Source organism: Drosophila sechellia, chromosome 3L, assembly GCF_004382195.2.
Source record: "Drosophila sechellia strain sech25 chromosome 3L, ASM438219v1, whole genome shotgun sequence".
Taxonomy (NCBI): domain Eukaryota; kingdom Metazoa; phylum Arthropoda; class Insecta; order Diptera; family Drosophilidae; genus Drosophila; species Drosophila sechellia.
In genome coordinates, this window is record NC_045951.1 from 22,129,634 (window position 1) to 22,147,966 (window position 18,333).

The following is an 18,333-nucleotide window of genomic DNA, read 5'->3' on the forward strand; positions in this document are numbered from 1 at the left end:
TGCTGTCAACGACTCTCGTCGCGAGCGATGTGCAGTGCATCCTTAATTACAGATTCGGCGGGAAGGGACGGGATGGGATGGGATGCGGGATCCGGGATGCCAGGAGATGCCCCTTCTAGGACTGTGCTTCGCGAAAAATGTTAAACATTCGCAAGTTTTTATTATCGCGCTCAAAGTTGTGGGAAAGTTCCTGCCCCTGCAGTCGTACGCCTTCTTACGTGGCCTGTTTGGTTAATTCGAGATAGTTAAACAAGGGGCAACCATGTGGCTGTGCACTGAGGGGAAAATACCTAAATGAGGAACGGAACACTTGATTTTCAGACTGACTTTCAATTCAAAATTTAGTGTCACCTAAGGTTTAAACGCTATCGCAACAATTAAGGAAATCCACTTTCCAAACGTAAGCCCTAAATAAGATTCAGTGATATTAGATTTCTGTAATTATCACGTTTCCATTCCATAAGTGAATATTCATGAATATTATGTTCTATGAACATAAAGCCAATAACATTTTATTATCCCAATTTTATTAGCCCAGTCTAGTCTAGTGCAAGCCAATGGCTCGGGCAGACCAAGACTGGAAGATTCTTTCGCATTTCTTTCTCTGTGTGGGAATGCCATACCTACGACTATCGCTCCTACTGGTATCAGCCCAATCAGCTCGTCGGAATATGCATTTGCAGGGGGCTCCTCTGCGCTCCACACACACCCTAAATCATTGTCGTCTGTTGCTCATCAGCAGCCCCTCCGACGCCATTATCGTCGTCATCAATTGCGCTGCCGGTGGCTGCCTGCAGACAGCTTGTCACCGTCGGGTAAACATGCGAATTTCGCAGTCGAGCAGGCAAACACGTGACAAGCGGCTAAGGAGGATTGCTGGCGGCGGTGGGTGGTGGGAGGACAAGACGAGGCGACAATGACGACGTCAATGGTGCGACAAAAGGCAGTTTGAATACCAAAACGAGGCAGTGTTGGACGCGCATCAAAACTTTATTGGATCTCCTCCGAGCCGGAGATACCATGAGGAACATGCAGGGGTATATGTATCTTAGCCGAGACTGAACCGCTTCAGGTTGTCGAAGCCCTTGGACTTGTCGATGCGGCCGAAGATGGTCGACCGTACGATCATGCCGCCCTTGCTCGTCGAAATCATCATGCCGAAGCGGAACTTGGCCTCCGGCAGGAAGCTGGGCAGCATCTCCTCGTCCACATTGTAGTTGGTCAGGCTGTAGGTGCCGCGCCGGATGGGGCACTCCTTGAAGAGGGTGCCGTGCTTGAGAAGGTCCTCGTAGATCGCGCGCACCAGCGGATCCGAGTTGCGCTGTTTCATCAGCTTGCAGAAGTTGAGCGTTCGGTTTATCAGGGTGGAGTAGTTGCCCTTGTCCGTCTCCAGACCGAAGTCTACCACCAGCTGAACGTCCTCTATGTCCTGGTGCGTCTTTATGTCGATGCTCAGATTTGACTCGCCCGAATCGTTTTGCAGATCCACCTTGAGGTCCACGAACTTGTCGTTGGCCTCGAAGTCAATGCTCGTGAGGATGACCTTGAAAGAGCGCTGGCGAAGGCAATTAATCAGAACTCTGTCCATATCCGGTCCCAGCCCGATCCACCCCAACTTACCCACGCTCCAGTCAAGGGCATGAGAGCCACCAGAATCAAGGCCACGGCACAGCAGCTTCGGATGACCTCCTTGCGCATCTTGCTCCAACTATCCATTGAGGCTGGCTCTTATTCAATTAGTCAGTTTTTATATGAATCCAATTAGAATTAGTCAGGCCCCACTGGGCGACAAAGCGCTTCGAACATTAGGCGCAGCCACGTGGTCGTGGTGAATTAAGTCAACTAAGTGGGTGGACTTTGGAAAAGCATTCAGCTGTTTCGAAACGTAGTCATTTTCCGATAAGATCGAACTGAAAATCGCTCAGCCCATTTGCATATAAATAGTGCTGCCGCCTGACAAAACCAGACAGTGGAGTCAGCTAACTGCAGTCGGTCCATAATGTTGCTGTATACCGCGGTGCTGGTTCCCGTCCTGATGGCCATGTGCCATGGCTCCCTGGCCGAGGTGAGAGTTCGCAGAGTAGCGCCTTGCCAACGAACTAATCCCTCAGCTGGCCTCTATTCCAGAAAATGATGAGGCCCAAGTTCAAGGACATCAAGATCTGGAGCGACGAGAAGTTCGTCAGCCACAAGGTAGTCTACGACAACAGCGACCCGCATCTGAACTTCTCCATGGAGGTGCACCAGGAGCTGCACGACGTGGACATCCACCTCGAGGTGCGCATCACCAACAAGCAGGACCCGTACTACACCACTAACCTAAACACCACCCTGAACGTCTGCCGCATCCTGGGCTTCGCCAACAAGTCGCCGGTGGGGCGCTTCGTGCACGGATTCATCCGCGAGTTCGGCAACATCGTCGATAACTGCCCAATCGCCAAGGTGAGTGAAGCGCTCTTGTCGGGGTTCCAGCTGACCCTACCCCCACTCTCGGTCACGTTCTAGGGCCGATACCATTGGCATCGCATTCATTTAAAACGCAAATTACAGGGCTCCTACTTCATCAACAAGTTCTGGTGGCCAGAGGACCCAACCACCGCCATGCTGCCCGAGCTGGAGTTCGAGATCGTCTGGCAGGCCATGCACTTGGACGCCAGCAAGAAGCGCACGCTGATCATGAACGACCACTTCGGTGGCGACTTCGTCGTCCAGGACGTCAATAATCTGAAGCCAGGCATCTTCGCAATGCTGCCCAAGGTCGCCTAGAAGCTCCACTAGCCTCCTTCCCGCCCCGGAATGAGCTACCCAGCTGAGTCGCGTGTCCCAATGGTATTTAATTAATGTTTGTCAGTGTCACTTCGTGTTATCCAGAAAGCAAGCAAATAAAGCTGCCGCAGAAAGCAAATCAGGGATATTGTTTAATGGGAAGCATGATTTTTTAATCACCGAATGAATTGGAAGCGAATTGTTGAATTAATAACTACATAACTTGAAATTATAAAGTTTCCAACGTCCATGATTTCCATGTCGTTGGGGGGTTCCAAGAGTACTGTTGATATATTACATTGTAATTATTTCATTGAAAGAAGACATTTTTGTTTATAACTTCTTTTCAATGTCGAAAGAAGCGTTTAAAGCTTGTGAAGCTCATATAATTGCCAATTGTCAGTTTCCCGCACAACCATCAATGTCAATAAATTTTTTTATATTATTCACGTGCTGCTCTCGAATTTCGACACTCGGCGATTTCGTGTTTTTGAAGCATTCCCAAATTGAATTAAAATGGTACGGATTCGAGAGAAACAAGAGGCCCGCAACATCAAATTATTATTCAATATAGTCGCAACGAAATGTTTGTGACTTGTGCCATGCCCATTGTGATCCGACAGTGACAGTTTGCGAATTTTAAACCGCTTTTAGCTATTTTTTGCCCTATTGAAGGTGCCACTTGGTATGATTTATGCGAGTTTGAGTTTGCCGAGCTTTGGATTTGGTTATTTGGTCATTTGTTGATTGGCATATTGATGCAGTGTTGCTGTTATCGAGGAAGCCATAAAACGACAGCAACAATGGGGAATGCTAACAAGTTCTCGGCGCCTCTGCCTCGTTATCCGACTCGATGATGATGATTCCCCCCAATAAAATTTCCAATTTCAATTACCGGGTATAATAGGCCCGGAATGGAAATACAAATCTCTGGACAAATCTGCCCCACACAACTTTTATCAATTACCCGACCAGCAGCCACCAAAAAGAGGTGTAAAAGGTAAATGTCTTTGTGCTAGGGTCCCTACCCTGGACCTTCCTCGACCCAATCCGCACAATGCATTTGTTTTCACTTTGTTGAACTCGTGAAACTTTATTCCTGCCAAGAAAAAGTTCAAGCCAGCGGCCATTTAAGCTCCATTAGACAGGCACACAAAGCGACATAACGCCCCAGATCCCAAGGAGAACCCCGGTGTAAGGAAATCCATTGTCGAAGTCGCCCAGCTGTGCCTCCTTCCCCCGCTGCGAGGACCCCAAAGGGTTCGTCCTCATCTGATTACAGTCCAGTAAATCTTGAAAAATTGCCATTCAATGCTAACGTTTTGAAAACATTCATCAATGGGTTGGCTGCGACTCAGCCCAAACAATGCGAATTTTCTAACGCGACTTTGAGGTTGCTGCACTGCTAAACAATCATTTTTTCAGCTGGGTTGCATGAAGCTCTAAAAGCCGATTTGACCGCTTTTTTTCTCAGTGCACGACAGAGCCGCACATATGCCAGCCAGGCCAACAGCCCAGCCGAGGAGCACTTCAGCCAGCCAGTCAAATCTTCCCATTTGGCTAATAAATCCTTGAGCAGCTTATGGAGCAACGTCTGCGCATAAATATTATGGCTGGCAACTGGTCAAGAGGAGGGACGATGTCGAAGCACGAGGAATGGCACCAAGGACCCGCCAGCACTCACTTTTCACTCGAATACGTCTCGTCTGCTCCCCACATCCCACCATTTCGAAGTAACTTCCCTATGACAATTGAGCTGTGCATTCCGAGCTCGCCTCGAACGTGTTAAATAATACCCTATCGTGGCGGGAATATACGTTCGGAAAGAATCTCGACCACTGCATTAGGTACAATTGGTCTACAGTTTATGTACCTCTCTATGGTAGCGTTCCTTTTAACATATTTATCGGATTCCGATTTCTAAAAGATTTGTCTTTGGTAACGAAAATATTGCACATTAAGTATCAATTAAAAGGAATCCAACAAATTAAAAAGTAAAATAAAGTGTGAGTAGAGCCTTACTTAGTAGAAGTCTTTATCTTATCTTTTAAGATAATAATATAGGAAATAGAGTATTGAATCCTCGCCTTGTTTTTACAAGTGGTCCCTGTGATCCCAACCGGAATTCTTGAGCTGGCATTGGATTTCGGTTGACTGTCGTGTTGGTATGCCTGCTGTGGATTTCTCGGCCCTCTGCTATGGTTGTTGCTGATTTCTTAAGTATACTCGCTGCCCTAAAAGGATATGCAAATTGTTTGAATAGTAAAGGACATGCTAAACAATTCCAGAGCCTCGAGTCTCTAGTTGAACAAACAAAAAAGGAAACTAAGCTAAACAAAACATTTCTCTTTCTTTTTTGGCTTTGCTCTCTGTTGCCGTTTGGTGGAGTTTTCACTTGGTCACCACATCGCAGCTTGTTGTTGCGCATTAAGTTGTTGCAACAGGAACAGAGGACATTCATTCACATGGCTTGCAGCTGAGGAAATGTTTTAGCATTTCACACTGGCCTGGTATAAATCACAGATCCCCATGTTATTAGGCATCCAATTCCCTTTTCCAATGTCCACGACATGGAACTGTTGCCTCCGCCGTAGGTTTATTGAATTCGTTGATAATGCCAAGGGCAGTGTGGGACGGAGGGCTTTCCTTTTCGGGACAATAAATCTCCTGTTTCCAGGGCTTAGTCCAAACAATTCCTAGCGCATTTAAATCTCGTACAAAGCCAATGCCCTGTTGCGGTGGAAGCGGGTTCTCTAACTATGTTTCAATGTTCAATGCAGTACGGAGCCAGATTATTTGATTTACTCACCTGAAACCACAATTAGTACAAAAACAAGTTCCTTTTCTTGTTCAGGCTTAGTTACTCCAAGTGTCTGAAGAATTTGTTTAAATGGGCATATTAATCTACGACTCCTTTAAGATTTCCCATGCCACACCAACTTCAAGAAGGGGTTGGGATCCGAAGGGAATAATCTGATGGAGAGAACACATTTTTCTCCGTTCTGTGCTTAGAATCGGCATCGATGGTTGAATGGCAATCTGGAAAATGACAACAATAAGGGTTGGCCCAGCCTAACGTAGTTTACCTTTTGGCTGGCGGCATTTTGCTTATTTCGTTTCGTTTCCCTCAATTGCTGCCCAGTCTGCGGACAAAGTTCCCTGAAATGCAATTTTGTAGCGAGAAAATCCGATAAAGAATTTCTGCAGCCTGGGGATGGCGGCATTCTATATTTTTATAAAGAGCTCTATGCGTCTGATCTGAGCAATTAATGGACACAAAGAAGTAAATGTGGGGATTCGAATATTGTTAGCAGAATATAACCCCAATCCTGAACTGCTTCCAAGCAGTTATGCATGGGCAATCTACCTCCACTTCGCCAAAAAACATCGCATCCCCCTCTGTCAATCGCTGTTATCCTTGGCTTTTTGAAACGAATAAGGATATGATGACGTGCCGTCGCCAAACCGCACTCTTTATACATGCCCACATTCAGCGCAATTTTTATTCACATCCAATAGATTTAAGTATCCAGGGCTTGGGTGCCTCCATCCCCTCGTGAACAGCAGCACATTTATGCACAGTTCAAAGACCAAAATGAATATTTTATTTGATTTGATTCCAGGCGGGCTGACTGCTGAGCTGGGCTGCGAGAAAAGCATTTCCGAGCGCTCAATCTCTGGCATAATAAACTCCAGGGATAGGGCCAATTGTCTGCCGCCTTGGAAATGCGCGGATTCGCCGCTTGCCGGATAGAATATGTAGATGTGCGTGGGTGTGCCTGTGGATACGTCTTAAATGCTCTAAATAATTCCCCCACAAAGAAACCTTGCTCATCACTGCAGGCATGCCTTCTCGAAAATAACTCGAAAGAAAGAGATCAATCTAATAATCAGATTAGTTGGTGCAGCGCTTATATTTCTATTGGACGGGCGAAGATTCTATCTTAAGCGACCAAACCCCTACTTATCCCTGAAGCTGATTGATCAGGCGGCGCTGCCTCGCCAGCAGCTGCTCCATCCTGCGCCTCCTCTTTTCCTGGCGCTGTCTCCGCTCCTGGCGACGACGGCGCTCACGAGCCAGGCGACGGCGGCGAGCACGTCTGCGTCTCCTGGCCTCCGCCGAGGAGGAGGAAGAGGAGGCAGTGGTCGTGGTGGATGCGGAGGAGGCAGTAGTGGTGGTGGTGGCGGATGAAGCCGTGGTAGTGGTGGCAGAGGAGTCGGTGGTTGTGGTCGCCGGCGAGGATGTAGATGACCCGCTACTGCCCTCCGGAGCCAGGAGCAGACACAGGAGCACACTGAGAACTAGAGCGAATAGGAAGCGCATTGTGTTGTGTCCAATCGAGAAAATCAGACGGGCTTTTATACTCAAGACGGGGTAACAATTAAACAAATATCATGCATCGGAAATCGGAAATGTTTGCACAGCCTATCCACTTCGAAAATGTCTTGGGCTGTTAAGGTCAGCTGAGTAAAACAGTCGATCGGTATAATTTTGATAGTTGAACTCGTTGAAAACGAGATGAAAAGCTAATATTATAACGCTCCTTACGCCTAAGTATATTTGGCGCCCACGTCACCTTTGAAATAAATATATTTGTTATAACCTATTTATGTACATTCACATCTTATCTGTGTAAAAATAGCAGCACTTGACCAGTTAAATGCTTTTTATTTGTTTTTCATTTGAGCTTTGCACACCAAATTTATAAGACATTAATTCCTCCGAAATTAGAGTTTTATTTTTCAAAACACAAATACTTTTTACATTACTGTTTACATTATTTTTAAACGAAGCACATCAAAATATAGCACAAATGCAAATAATAGGTGTTGTAAAATGATGTTCTTTTTATAGCAGTTACCGACTTCAAAATCGTTTTTATTTCCAGGTTTCGTTTTTAAACCGGCTACTCCTGGTATGAAGGATAAACTAGATTCATTGAAAAGTATGTAGCAGGTAGATGGAAGCGTTTCCGACCCTTTTAATTATATATATATATATACATGCTTGATCGCTACCCATGTTCGTATGAATGTCTATTAATCTATCTAGTTAAGATTAAGAACGATGAACGCCCACAAGCCGCCCAAATATGCCACTCCAACACGTTTGAAAAATATTTATTTTTTTTTATTTTATTTCTTGGTCTTGCTTATCTCTATCGATATGTCAGAAAAATGCTGATATCCTTGCAGAGGAAGGATTTCACACAGTGAAATAGACATTTGGAACCATTTCAAGTATCATCTTATCTTGATCAGTATCAACAGCCGAGTCGATCCGTCCGTTCCTACGCAAGATAGTCTTTCAGTTTTAAAGTTATATGAGTCAGGCCCATATATCAAATAGCTGACTTTAATTGAAAACCAATTTGCCTTTGTTTATTTTAGCCATTATTTTGCCATTTTATTTAAGTCAGAATGTACACTCAAATGTTTTATTATCTTGGCGAACTTGAACAACGAAATAATTCAGCTTTCACATATTTACAACTGCTTTTCCTAAATTGTCATAACCTTCATCCGCGCAGCTGGTTGATCTGTCGACGTTGATTCTCCAGTTGCTGGCGCAGCCTCTGAGTCCTGCGCTGCCTCCTGCGCTCCCTTCGCTGCCTCTCACGCGCCAGACGACGGCGACGGGCGCGCCTGCGCCTCCTGGCCGCCGCAGAGGATGAGGATGAGGAGGAGGCAGTGGTCGTGGTGGATGCGGAAGAGGCAGTGGTGGTGGTGGTGGCGGACGAAGCCGTGGTAGTGGTGGCCGAGGAGTCGGTGGTTGTGGTCGCGGTTGTAGTAGTTGTAGAGCAACTGCCCTCCTGGCTAAGCAGGAGGCATCCTAGGACGGAAAGAACAAATACGATCGAGAAGCGCATGCTGAGTGTGTCTAAGATGGAAAGAAGTGAGCGCTTTTATAGGAGATTGTAATTATTTTGTTCTTACACTTGACATTCAGATATGTTTGCTCAGCTTTTCGATTTGTATTCTTTTGTTTTTCCCTCGACGAAATATTTTCTATGATATTATTTGATAAATTGCCATTGTACAAAACAAATAGACCCCAAGCTAAAATTAAGAATAAAGATTACAGTTTAAAATGGTATTTTCAAATTTGTGTTTCCATGACGTACTTTGAAAAAGGCTTGTCGTAATTAAGATTAAACGTTCTTTTAAAATACAATTCTAATAATTTATTAACATGTTAAAATAATAAAACAGGGCGTAGTAGGTTGAGATTAGGAACACAGATTCTAGAGACGTAGACGCAGCGCAAGATTTTGAACCATGTCCCACGCCCAATATATCGCCCGCAAACCGCCCAAAACTGCCCACACTTATGAAAAATGTTTTCGTATTTTGTGATTTTTGAGTTAGTTTTGTAAATTGCTTTCGATATGCCAAAAAATCTTGCCACGCCCACAAACCGCCAACACTTTTGAACAATTTTTAAATTTTTCATTTTATTATTTTGTTTCCAATTTCTATCGACATTCCATGATACCATGATACGTTTTCAAAGGATATTATTTGCCAAGCAATATTGAAATTTCTCGTTCACACTTCCATCTGAGTAACGGGTATCTGATAGTCGGGGAATTTTGTTTTTTTTTTTATATTAATTTATTCCCATTTGGGCACGCTGGCTGTATCTAAATTTATAAATCACAAAAAGGGAAAATAACAGTTGTATAAATGTCAGTGTCTACTGGCCCTCCCTGAAGGAGATCGAAGAATGAGGTCCCTCAGTTGCCTTCAATGAAGCCTCATTGGTGGGCGAGTACGGTACAGGTTCCTTTGGTGCCCTAGCCTTTCATGGCAGCGACTCGAGTGCTGGTTTATTTTATTAAATACCGTGTGCAGTTTCAAGGGTGGTGTTTCTCACATACCACTCGCAACCACTGACCAATCTCGTAGCCCTATTCTGGATAACCTGGATCCTACGGACTTGGCTGTCACAAGCCAAGCCGCAAGGAGCTATAATCCTTTTGTAGATAGTCACCTTATTTGATAGTGACAATAGTAGCCAATAGTGCTTTGGCATCTTAGCACGTATTCGTGATTTTAAGTCCGACAAATAATATCCTTTGAAAAACGTCTCATGGTCTCTAAGATTTTAGGTGCTTTTGAGTTTATAATTAGACACGACACAATCATCTGTTGAAAATGCAGACATACTTTGCTTGGTTTTGCCAGAACAGAGAGCTTTAACAGACTTAAAAAACAAACAACTCCATTTCAAAAATTCCCATTGTGGTAAGAGACCCTTTCTTAGTTGTAAATACAAATAATTTGTTTTTTAAAATGTTCTTTATTTTTAAGCAACGGAATATCCCACAGCAACGCAGCTGCAATTTAGTTAAAATATCAATCTTTGGCTTGTATTAGCTGTCTGACTTGGCAGCAAGCCTCCTGGGCTGGAGCAATCTATCTATCCCCTGCGCTGCCTTTGCTGGCGTCTTCTGCGCTGCTGCTGGCGGCGGCGTCGTTGGCGCTGTTGGCGCCTGCGGCGTTGGCGGGCCAGGCGACGACGACGGGCCCTGCGGCGACGGGCGGCCGCTTTGGAGGACGAAGACGAGGACGAGGACGAAGAAGTGGTGGTAGTCGTGGCAGACGAGGCCACTGTGGTGGTGTCGGACGAGGTTGAGGCTTCAGTTGTGTCGGAGGAAGAGGTCGCGGTAGTGGTGGTGTCCGAGGAGCTGGAGCTGGTGCTATCCGAGGAGCTCTCAGTGCTCGAGCCTGTAGCGCCGTAACCCTGCTGGGCAAGCAGGACGCAGCCGAGAAGGGCCAAGAGCAGAACGTATATGAATCGCATTCTAAGCAGTTGTATCTTATGATTTGGAGAAGAGCCTATTTATATGATGTTTTACCCGGAAACTTGGTTGAGCAACGCCCTCATTAACGTAAATCTATTACATCTGTTAAGACTCAATAGCAAGGTTTAAACTATATAACGGCACGCCTAATTTCTCAATCTGAATAAACATTACCAACATGTACCGTAGTTAAAGCTAACAAACCAGCAGGCCTATTAGTTTACACGCTTTTGGTGAACCAACATTATCAAATTTGCTATAAAAACATGCGTAACTGCTCAAATGCGTCAAAGACATTCAGCATGCGCTTGTCGATCGTATTTGTTCTTTCCGTCCTAGGATGCCTCCTGCTTTGCCAGGAGGGCAGTTGCTCTACAACTACTACAACCGCGACCACAACCACTGACTCCTCGGCCACCACTACCACGGCTTCGTCCGCCACCACCACCACCACTGCCTCTTCCGCATCCACCACGACCACTGCCTCCTCCTCATCCTCATCCTCTGCGGCGGCCAGGAGGCGCAGGCGCGCCCGTCGCCGTCGTCTGGCGCGTGAGAGGCAGCGAAGGGAGCGCAGGAGGCAGCGCAGGACTCAGAGGCTGCGCCAGCAACTGGAGAATCAACGTCGACAGATCAACCAGCTGCGCGGATGAAGGTCGTCGGAAAGACTCGGCTTATGACAATTTAGGAAAAGCAGTTGTAAATATGTGAAAGCTGAATTATTTCGTTGTTCAAGTTCGCCAAGATAATAAAACATTTGAGTGTACATTCTGACTTAAATAAAATGGCAAAATAATGGCTAAAATAAACAAAGGCAAATTGGTTTTCAATTAAAGTCAGCTATTTGATATATGGGCCTGACTCATATAACTTTAAAACTGAAAGACTATCTTGCGTAGGAACGGACGGATCGACTCGGCTGTTGATACTGATCAAGATAAGATGATACTTGAAATGGTTCCAAATGTCTATTTCACTGTGTGAAATCCTTCCTCTGCAAGGATATCAGCATTTTTCTGACATATCGATAGAGATAAGCAAGACCAAGAAATAAAATAAAAAAAAATAAATATTTTTCAAACGTGTTGGAGTGGCATATTTGGGCGGCTTGTGGGCGTTCATCGTTCTTAATCTTAACTAGATAGATTAATAGACATTCATACGAACATGGGTAGCGATCAAGCATGTATATATATATATATAATTAAAAGGGTCGGAAACGCTTCCATCTACCTGCTACATACTTTTCAATGAATCTAGTTTATCCTTCATACCAGGAGTAGCCGGTTTAAAAACGAAACCTGGAAATAAAAACGATTTTGAAGTCGGTAACTGCTATAAAAAGAACATCATTTTACAACACCTATTATTTGCATTTGTGCTATATTTTGATGTGCTTCGTTTAAAAATAATGTAAACAGTAATGTAAAAAGTATTTGTGTTTTGAAAAATAAAACTCTAATTTCGGAGGAATTAATGTCTTATAAATTTGGTGTGCAAAGCTCAAATGAAAAACAAATAAAAAGCATTTAACTGGTCAAGTGCTGCTATTTTTACACAGATAAGATGTGAATGTACATAAATAGGTTATAACAAATATATTTATTTCAAAGGTGACGTGGGCGCCAAATATACTTAGGCGTAAGGAGCGTTATAATATTAGCTTTTCATCTCGTTTTCAACGAGTTCAACTATCAAAATTATACCGATCGACTGTTTTACTCAGCTGACCTTAACAGCCCAAGACATTTTCGAAGTGGATAGGCTGTGCAAACATTTCCGATTTCCGATGCATGATATTTGTTTAATTGTTACCCCGTCTTGAGTATAAAAGCCCGTCTGATTTTCTCGATTGGACACAACACAATGCGCTTCCTATTCGCTCTAGTTCTCAGTGTGCTCCTGTGTCTGCTCCTGGCTCCGGAGGGCAGTAGCGGGTCATCTACATCCTCGCCGGCGACCACAACCACCGACTCCTCTGCCACCACTACCACGGCTTCATCCGCCACCACCACCACTACTGCCTCCTCCGCATCCACCACGACCACTGCCTCCTCTTCCTCCTCCTCGGCGGAGGCCAGGAGACGCAGACGTGCTCGCCGCCGTCGCCTGGCTCGTGAGCGCCGTCGTCGCCAGGAGCGGAGACAGCGCCAGGAAAAGAGGAGGCGCAGGATGGAGCAGCTGCTGGCGAGGCAGCGCCGCCTGATCAATCAGCTTCAGGGATAGATACGGCTGATATCCAATGCTACTAGCAATAGAAAAATAAAGCAATAAGTAATAATCTGTGCTAATTACGTATGCGTTCTTTACTGTCCCGGTAAAAACTTACAAAGATAAAACTTTAGTCCTGTTAAATGGTAAATTTACAAGTCATTTACTGAAAAGTTACAATTACAATATCATGTTTTATGCATAGTTATCAAAAATCTTTTTTCGTCGGTAGGAATCTTTACTCCAAAAGCAATAATGCATGCCATTACGCTAATCAATCATATATTAAACAAGAGAGAATGATATAGTCGAGTTATCCGACTATCAGATACCCGTTACTCAGCTAGTGTGAATGCGAACGCGAAATTTCATCATTTTTCTGGGATACCGATAAATATTGGGGAATAAAATGAGACAAAATTTGAAAATTATTCAAAGGCGAGGGCGTGACCGGCTTGGCAGCTTTAGGGCGTTAGAGTGGTCAATGCAAAAAGATTTTTGGCAAATAGATAGAGATTTACACGACTAACAAAATTATGAAAAAATATACAACAATTTTTTAAGAATGCGGGCGTGGCAGTTTTGGGCGGACTTAGGGCGTGGCAAAAAGTTATTTTTCCAAAAAAAAAGGGCGACAAAAATGTAAAAAAATATCAACACCTTCTTCAAAATTGTGGGCGTGGCAGTTTTGTGCGGATTGTGGGCGTGTTAGAGTGCGCTTAGCAACATGGGTCAACAAAATTGCGCTGCGTCTTTGTCTATAGAATCTGTATGCTGAATCTTAACCTTCTAGATATAGTTGCTGAGATCTCGACGTTCATACGGACAGACGGACATGTCCGGATCGACTCGGCTATTGTTCCTGACTTTATATGGTCGGAAACGCTTCCTTCTGCCTGTTTTAAAGGAATCTAGTATACCCTTTTAATCTACGAGTAACGGGTATAAACAGTGGTGTGTACCGATCCGGACCGTCATGAGCTTACATTCTTCCCGAAGATTAATTTTTTATATTTATCTTTAGATTATTTCCATGCCGGTATGTATATAATGTAATATGTATATAATGTATGTATGTTATATAATATAATATAAATAAGCTGACGACCTATGTATATCCTACGTGCAATAGAAGAAAGACTTTTGGAAAGTTTAATGCAGATAGCTTTAAACTAGTTTTACGTAGAAATTAGCCCACAGACGGGCAAAAGGAACAACACGCCAGTTCATACAGATCATGGTCGCGGATGTCATCATTACTGCGTTGCAGGATACTCACTTAGATCAGCATACCCTCTGCAACGGTAAGAAACAGATAGGTAGGCAGACAATGGCTTAATTTGAATGTATGTATGTGGGAATTGGTTCGAGTAAGAGTACTCGCAGTGGTAATAGGTATTAGATCTTTCGATACATCTACATTGCAGCCCTGATTAAAATGCATCCCTAGACAAGAGCACGCTATCGATAGAAAGGGAGCGAGTGTAGAGTGAAGTGGAGTCGAGTGCAAAAGTTGCCAAGAGCGGTTGTTCCTAAATCTAAATAATAAATTTCGTCTTAAGTCTAAATAATTAAATGTGAAGACTTGAAGAACATAAATGATTTGTTACACTCATAAGCTCTACTACTTGTTTAATAAAAACTACATAAACGAAGAACTACAGGTTTGTCTTAGAATTATTCTACTATCAGAAGAAGTTATATTGTTATACTGTTAAGCCATTTTTCGATCTGCCCTTGGTGAAGATGGATCCAAATTAAAATGTTGCGCATTGTCGCCCGGCATCCTTCGCGTGGCCCCATTTACGTACAAATCCTTCAAAGCGGCGCCCGCTCGAAGGCCTAACCAAGCTGTGGTGCATTTCACACGCTTCGCCGGAGTTCTGCAACACGAATTGGCACAAAGGATGTCGGAGCAGCCAGGACGAGGGCTTGGGCGAAACAGGAAGCCCCGAGCCCACACCGACCGAGGCGAAAGTTTCGGGCTGCTGAGCTGGCAAAAAAGTTTTGCCGCCGCCGCTGAGGCTGCATTAAATCTGTGGCCAAATATGATTTCTAGCTTTAAGCGGAGGAACGGTTTTAAGAAACTGTGAACTGGTTATATCTCAGCAGCCTATGTCACGGATCTCGTCGTTTCACCTAACTGCCGCCTAAATGCGCCTAAATGCAATTTTTGTTACTTGCCGAAACTTTCGCCTGCTTTACCTTTTTGGCAAAAGTTTGTTTCGAGTTTTCCTGAGCCAAGGCAATAGCAAAGGCGGTGGGAGTGGCTGGGTCTGAACTTTTGTAATTATTTGATTTATCAAATAGCAGAGGCTGTTCATGCCGAGCAATAAAGGCGGCCGACTTTTCTTTTGGCTTTGGTATAATTTCATTTAAAAGTTGCAAAGAGGCCAGTTTGCTTTTGTCGGATGTGGAATCTCATTCCTTGACACAGCCGCCTGGCACACGTAATCAAAAACTGAATGGGATTGCGACGTCGGAAGGTCAAGGCTAGGACTTAGGTAACTTCTATGCACCCGAAGAACAGCAAACATCGAACCAAATCATAAAACACCTGTGTGAGGTATGCAAACAGAGAACGCAACAGCTGCTCCCTATCTTTTTCGACGATAACGCTGCGCACCAACAAAACCGAGAGCGTTCTGCAGTTGATCACATACTGCTGGCGGGGAATGTCTTTGGTCTGGATCATTCTGCTCGGTCTCCTGATCTGCGAGAGAAGCACCTTCGGAGCCCTGCCCTCCGCCGAATCCACACACTATCGTCTACGTAGCACCAACCTTCCGGAGCTTAAAGCAACGCCCGTTGCGCGTCAGACATCACGACGGATTGTGTCCATTCCCACTTCACATAAGATTGCCCTCAGAACGGGAAAGAATCGGCGTGGTGAAGCATTTAACAACTCTATTTCCACTTCTGATACGGCAGACTACAACATATGGCACGCACTGAAAGCCGATGGAAAGGCCAACTTCTATATACTCTTTTTCACCATATATATTAGCTACCTAGTGTATGTGCTGTTCTAAGTCGGGGCTTTATCCAATAAATGTCATCGTCATAGGAGTTTCCTTCTGCTATATTTTTATTGATGTTTTTGTATATCCGGGGTACTTAAAACAATTTTTGATGCAACTTTCATGGCCTACACCTTTAAAACAAAATAAAAGCAGAAAATTGCATTTTTACAACTTTTGGATACCTATAAGTCACCTAGTGGGAGTAATAGGACAAAAAGATTTAACAAAAATATCACAGCGATGAAATAGTAAAAAAAGTAAGTAGAATAAAACAAGAAACCAATTTTAAAATTGGTCGACTCAAACCGCGTAGAAATCAATAATTTTCTGGACGCTCCGACTGTACCGGCTCGCCCCATTAGGCATACCACTCCGCAGGAAGTCATGATGCAGCTGAAGGCGCTACACATCAAGAAAACCCCTGGTTACGATAGCATCGACAACCGTGCTGCGAAGTCTCTGCCACGCAAAGGAGTCCTAGCCTTAGTAAAAATTTTTAATGCCATGCTAAGGCTAGGGCACTTTCCAAGGCAATGGAAGCGAGCACGTATCATTATGATACCTAAAGCCGGAAAGCCGCCAACGCAGATCGATGCATATCGCCCAATCAGCCTGCTATCAACATTCTCTAAGATTTTTGAGAGAATACTCTTAGCCCGCCTGATGGAACTACCGCAAGTAGTGAACCATATACCTCCACACCAATTTGGTTTCAGGAAGTCCCACGGCTGCCCTGAACAAATACATCGACTGGTAAACCAGGTGACGCATGGCTTCGAGCACAAACTCTACACGGTCGGCGTCTTTCTAGACGTGAAGCAAGCGTTTGACAAGGTGTGGCATGAGGGCCTTCTATACAAGATGAAAACTCTCCTTCCTGCTCCCTACTATGCCATCCTGAGATCGTTCATCTCTAATCGGACGTTCGACGTTGCAGTGCGTGATGCTCGATCCAGCCTGGAGGAGATTCATGCAGGAGTTCCACAGGGAAGTGTTCTTGGGCCATTCCTATACACCCTGTACACTGCTGACATGCCATCTCCCGCAAACAACGCCGAAGTCCCCCCGGCTCAGCTGCTCCTGGCCACTTACGCCGATGACACTGCCATGCTGGCGTCTCATCCTTCACTGCAAACTGCCTCCAACGCGGTCCAGGATTGGCTGCACGCAATCGAAAAATGGACTGCCAAATGGAATGTGGCCATTAACTCCTCAAAGTCAGCCTGTGTAACTTTTTCCCTGCGACCAGGAACCTGCACAGATCTGACCTTCAATGGAAGCCCTATCACCAATGCTAGATCGCACTGCTACCTAGGAGTTCATCTAGATCGGAGACTGACCTGGGGGGCCCACATCACGTCGGTCAAATCAAAGTCACTGGCGAAGCTAAAAAAGCTCGACTGGCTCTTCCACTCAAGCAAACTTCAAATGAGCTCTAAGGCTCTTTTAATCAAAGCCATTCTCGCTCCAACGTGGAGTTATGCCATCCAGGTGTGGGGAACTGCCGCCAAATCCCAGCTTAATAGGCTCCGTGTGGTCCAGTCAAGAGCTGCACGTCACGCATCTGGGCTCCCCTGGTACGTGACGAACATAGTCATCGAAAGAGATCTGAAAGTTACCCTTCTTGGGGATCAGATTAATTTCCACAGCAGCCGTTATGCCGACAGGCTTATGGCCCACCCGAACCGACTAGCAACTATCCTAGCTGATCCCATCTCTCTCCGAAGACTGAAGAGGGTACACCCCAGCGATCTCCTTACACGGAGGATAACATAACATATTACATTTTCTTTTGTACTTTATAATTAAGATACCACTTGGTCTCATTTATCTTTATCACACATTAGGTTAAGTTCAGAGGAATTACTGAACGATTCCTTTTGAAATCTTAATAAATAGAATTAGTTACTCCAAAAAAAAAAAAGGTCGACTTGTCGGCGTTGAGATGGGCGTGGCAACGTTCTGAAAATTTGTTCCTGAGAGGTCACAGCATTCATACGGACAGGCGAACGGACATACTGGCATATCCAGATCTGGTTAGGGGTAACAATAAGATCCATTTAAATTTTCTTTCTTATAAAAAACCTCTGCCCTCTGGGTTTTGCGTTTAATAGAACATTATTTTTTGGCAATTTCAACAGGTATTCGGGCATCTAATAATCGCGGAACTCGAAAATAGCGTTCTTTCTTGTTTTTAAAATTTTAAAAATATGGAAAATTTTGGAAATAAATTTAGTTTACTTTTGAAAACTTTCCACTTATCAGCTTCAAGAATTGATGGATTTACTAATAATCTTAGCACTTAAGCATAATTAGTTATATAAGCGTTTGGCGCTATAGTGGGCCTGGCATTGTTTGAAATAATCTTGCACAGCTTCGGCTCAACTTAATCTATAGCCTTGATCCCAAAGAACGAAATGATCAGGCTGGGCATTTAAAAATCTTTCGAAAAGTGTTAGTAATTGAATAGTAAACAAAAAGGGTTACATTCCGATTTAGACGTACCTAGGATTGATCTCATAAAA

The 18,333-nt window shown here is 44.4% G+C and overlaps 8 protein-coding genes across 8 annotated transcripts; 4 read left to right on the top strand and 4 right to left on the bottom strand.

Annotated features, from left to right (window-relative positions):
- Positions 1-971: 971 nt before the first annotated feature.
- On the bottom strand, positions 972-1,718 carry LOC6616575. Its single transcript, XM_002040898.2, has 2 exons — positions 1,621-1,718; positions 972-1,555 (listed from the first exon to the last, which is right to left on the bottom strand). The coding sequence occupies exons 1-2, from the start codon at positions 1,714-1,716 to the stop codon at positions 1,049-1,051; spliced, it is 603 nt and encodes a 200-aa protein (XP_002040934.2). The 5' UTR covers positions 1,717-1,718; the 3' UTR covers positions 972-1,048.
- Positions 1,719-1,957: 239 nt separating this feature from the next.
- On the top strand, positions 1,958-2,905 carry LOC6616576. The gene is made up of 3 exons (XM_002040899.2): positions 1,958-2,065; positions 2,128-2,442; positions 2,551-2,905. The coding sequence occupies exons 1-3, from the start codon at positions 2,000-2,002 to the stop codon at positions 2,764-2,766; spliced, it is 597 nt and encodes a 198-aa protein (XP_002040935.1). The 5' UTR covers positions 1,958-1,999; the 3' UTR covers positions 2,767-2,905.
- A 3,764-nt stretch (positions 2,906-6,669) lies between these two features.
- On the bottom strand, positions 6,670-7,090 carry LOC6616577 (protein new-glue 1). Its single transcript, XM_002040900.2, has one exon. The coding sequence runs from the start codon at positions 7,088-7,090 to the stop codon at positions 6,731-6,733; it is 360 nt and encodes a 119-aa protein (XP_002040936.1). The 3' UTR covers positions 6,670-6,730.
- Positions 7,091-8,143: 1,053 nt separating this feature from the next.
- On the bottom strand, positions 8,144-8,636 carry LOC6616578 (protein new-glue 1). The gene has a single exon (XM_002040901.2). It carries the CDS (start codon positions 8,634-8,636, stop codon positions 8,286-8,288), a length of 351 nt encoding a protein of 116 aa, XP_002040937.2. The 3' UTR covers positions 8,144-8,285.
- Positions 8,637-10,049: 1,413 nt separating this feature from the next.
- On the bottom strand, positions 10,050-10,573 carry LOC6616579 (protein new-glue 2). The gene has a single exon (XM_032718950.1). It carries the CDS (start codon positions 10,571-10,573, stop codon positions 10,190-10,192), a length of 384 nt encoding a protein of 127 aa, XP_032574841.1. The 3' UTR covers positions 10,050-10,189.
- Positions 10,574-10,873: 300 nt separating this feature from the next.
- On the top strand, positions 10,874-11,387 carry LOC6616580 (protein new-glue 1). Its single transcript, XM_002040903.2, has one exon. The coding sequence runs from the start codon at positions 10,877-10,879 to the stop codon at positions 11,225-11,227; it is 351 nt and encodes a 116-aa protein (XP_002040939.1). The 5' UTR covers positions 10,874-10,876; the 3' UTR covers positions 11,228-11,387.
- Positions 11,388-12,440: 1,053 nt separating this feature from the next.
- Positions 12,441-12,927, top strand: LOC6616581 (protein new-glue 1). The gene has a single exon (XM_002040904.2). It carries the CDS (start codon positions 12,441-12,443, stop codon positions 12,798-12,800), a length of 360 nt encoding a protein of 119 aa, XP_002040940.1. The 3' UTR covers positions 12,801-12,927.
- Positions 12,928-15,428: 2,501 nt separating this feature from the next.
- LOC6616582 lies at positions 15,429-15,854 on the top strand. The gene has a single exon (XM_002040905.2). It carries the CDS (start codon positions 15,461-15,463, stop codon positions 15,815-15,817), a length of 357 nt encoding a protein of 118 aa, XP_002040941.1. The 5' UTR covers positions 15,429-15,460; the 3' UTR covers positions 15,818-15,854.
- The last annotated feature ends 2,479 nt before the right edge of the window (positions 15,855-18,333 follow it).

Excerpts from the sequence above, each read along its gene's own strand:
- LOC6616579 (XM_032718950.1), bottom strand. The coding sequence starts at position 10,573 with ATGCGATTCATATACGTTCTGCTCTTGGCCCTTCTCGGCTGCGTCCTG.
- LOC6616580 (XM_002040903.2), top strand. The coding sequence starts at position 10,877 with ATGCGCTTGTCGATCGTATTTGTTCTTTCCGTCCTAGGATGCCTCCTG.
- LOC6616578 (XM_002040901.2), bottom strand. The coding sequence starts at position 8,636 with ATGCGCTTCTCGATCGTATTTGTTCTTTCCGTCCTAGGATGCCTCCTG.
- LOC6616575 (XM_002040898.2), bottom strand. The coding sequence starts at position 1,716 with ATGGATAGTTGGAGCAAGATGCGCAAGGAGGTCATCCGAAGCTGCTGT. Across the intron at positions 1,556-1,620 it reads TGCCCTTGACTGGAGCGTGG|CGCTCTTTCAAGGTCATCCT; the intron begins GTAAGTTGGGGT and ends TGCCTTCGCCAG.
- LOC6616577 (XM_002040900.2), bottom strand. The coding sequence starts at position 7,090 with ATGCGCTTCCTATTCGCTCTAGTTCTCAGTGTGCTCCTGTGTCTGCTC.
- LOC6616582 (XM_002040905.2), top strand. The coding sequence starts at position 15,461 with ATGTCTTTGGTCTGGATCATTCTGCTCGGTCTCCTGATCTGCGAGAGA.
- LOC6616576 (XM_002040899.2), top strand. The coding sequence starts at position 2,000 with ATGTTGCTGTATACCGCGGTGCTGGTTCCCGTCCTGATGGCCATGTGC. Across the intron at positions 2,066-2,127 it reads GCCATGGCTCCCTGGCCGAG|AAAATGATGAGGCCCAAGTT; the intron begins GTGAGAGTTCGC and ends CCTCTATTCCAG. Across the intron at positions 2,443-2,550 it reads ATAACTGCCCAATCGCCAAG|GGCTCCTACTTCATCAACAA; the intron begins GTGAGTGAAGCG and ends CGCAAATTACAG.
- LOC6616581 (XM_002040904.2), top strand. The coding sequence starts at position 12,441 with ATGCGCTTCCTATTCGCTCTAGTTCTCAGTGTGCTCCTGTGTCTGCTC.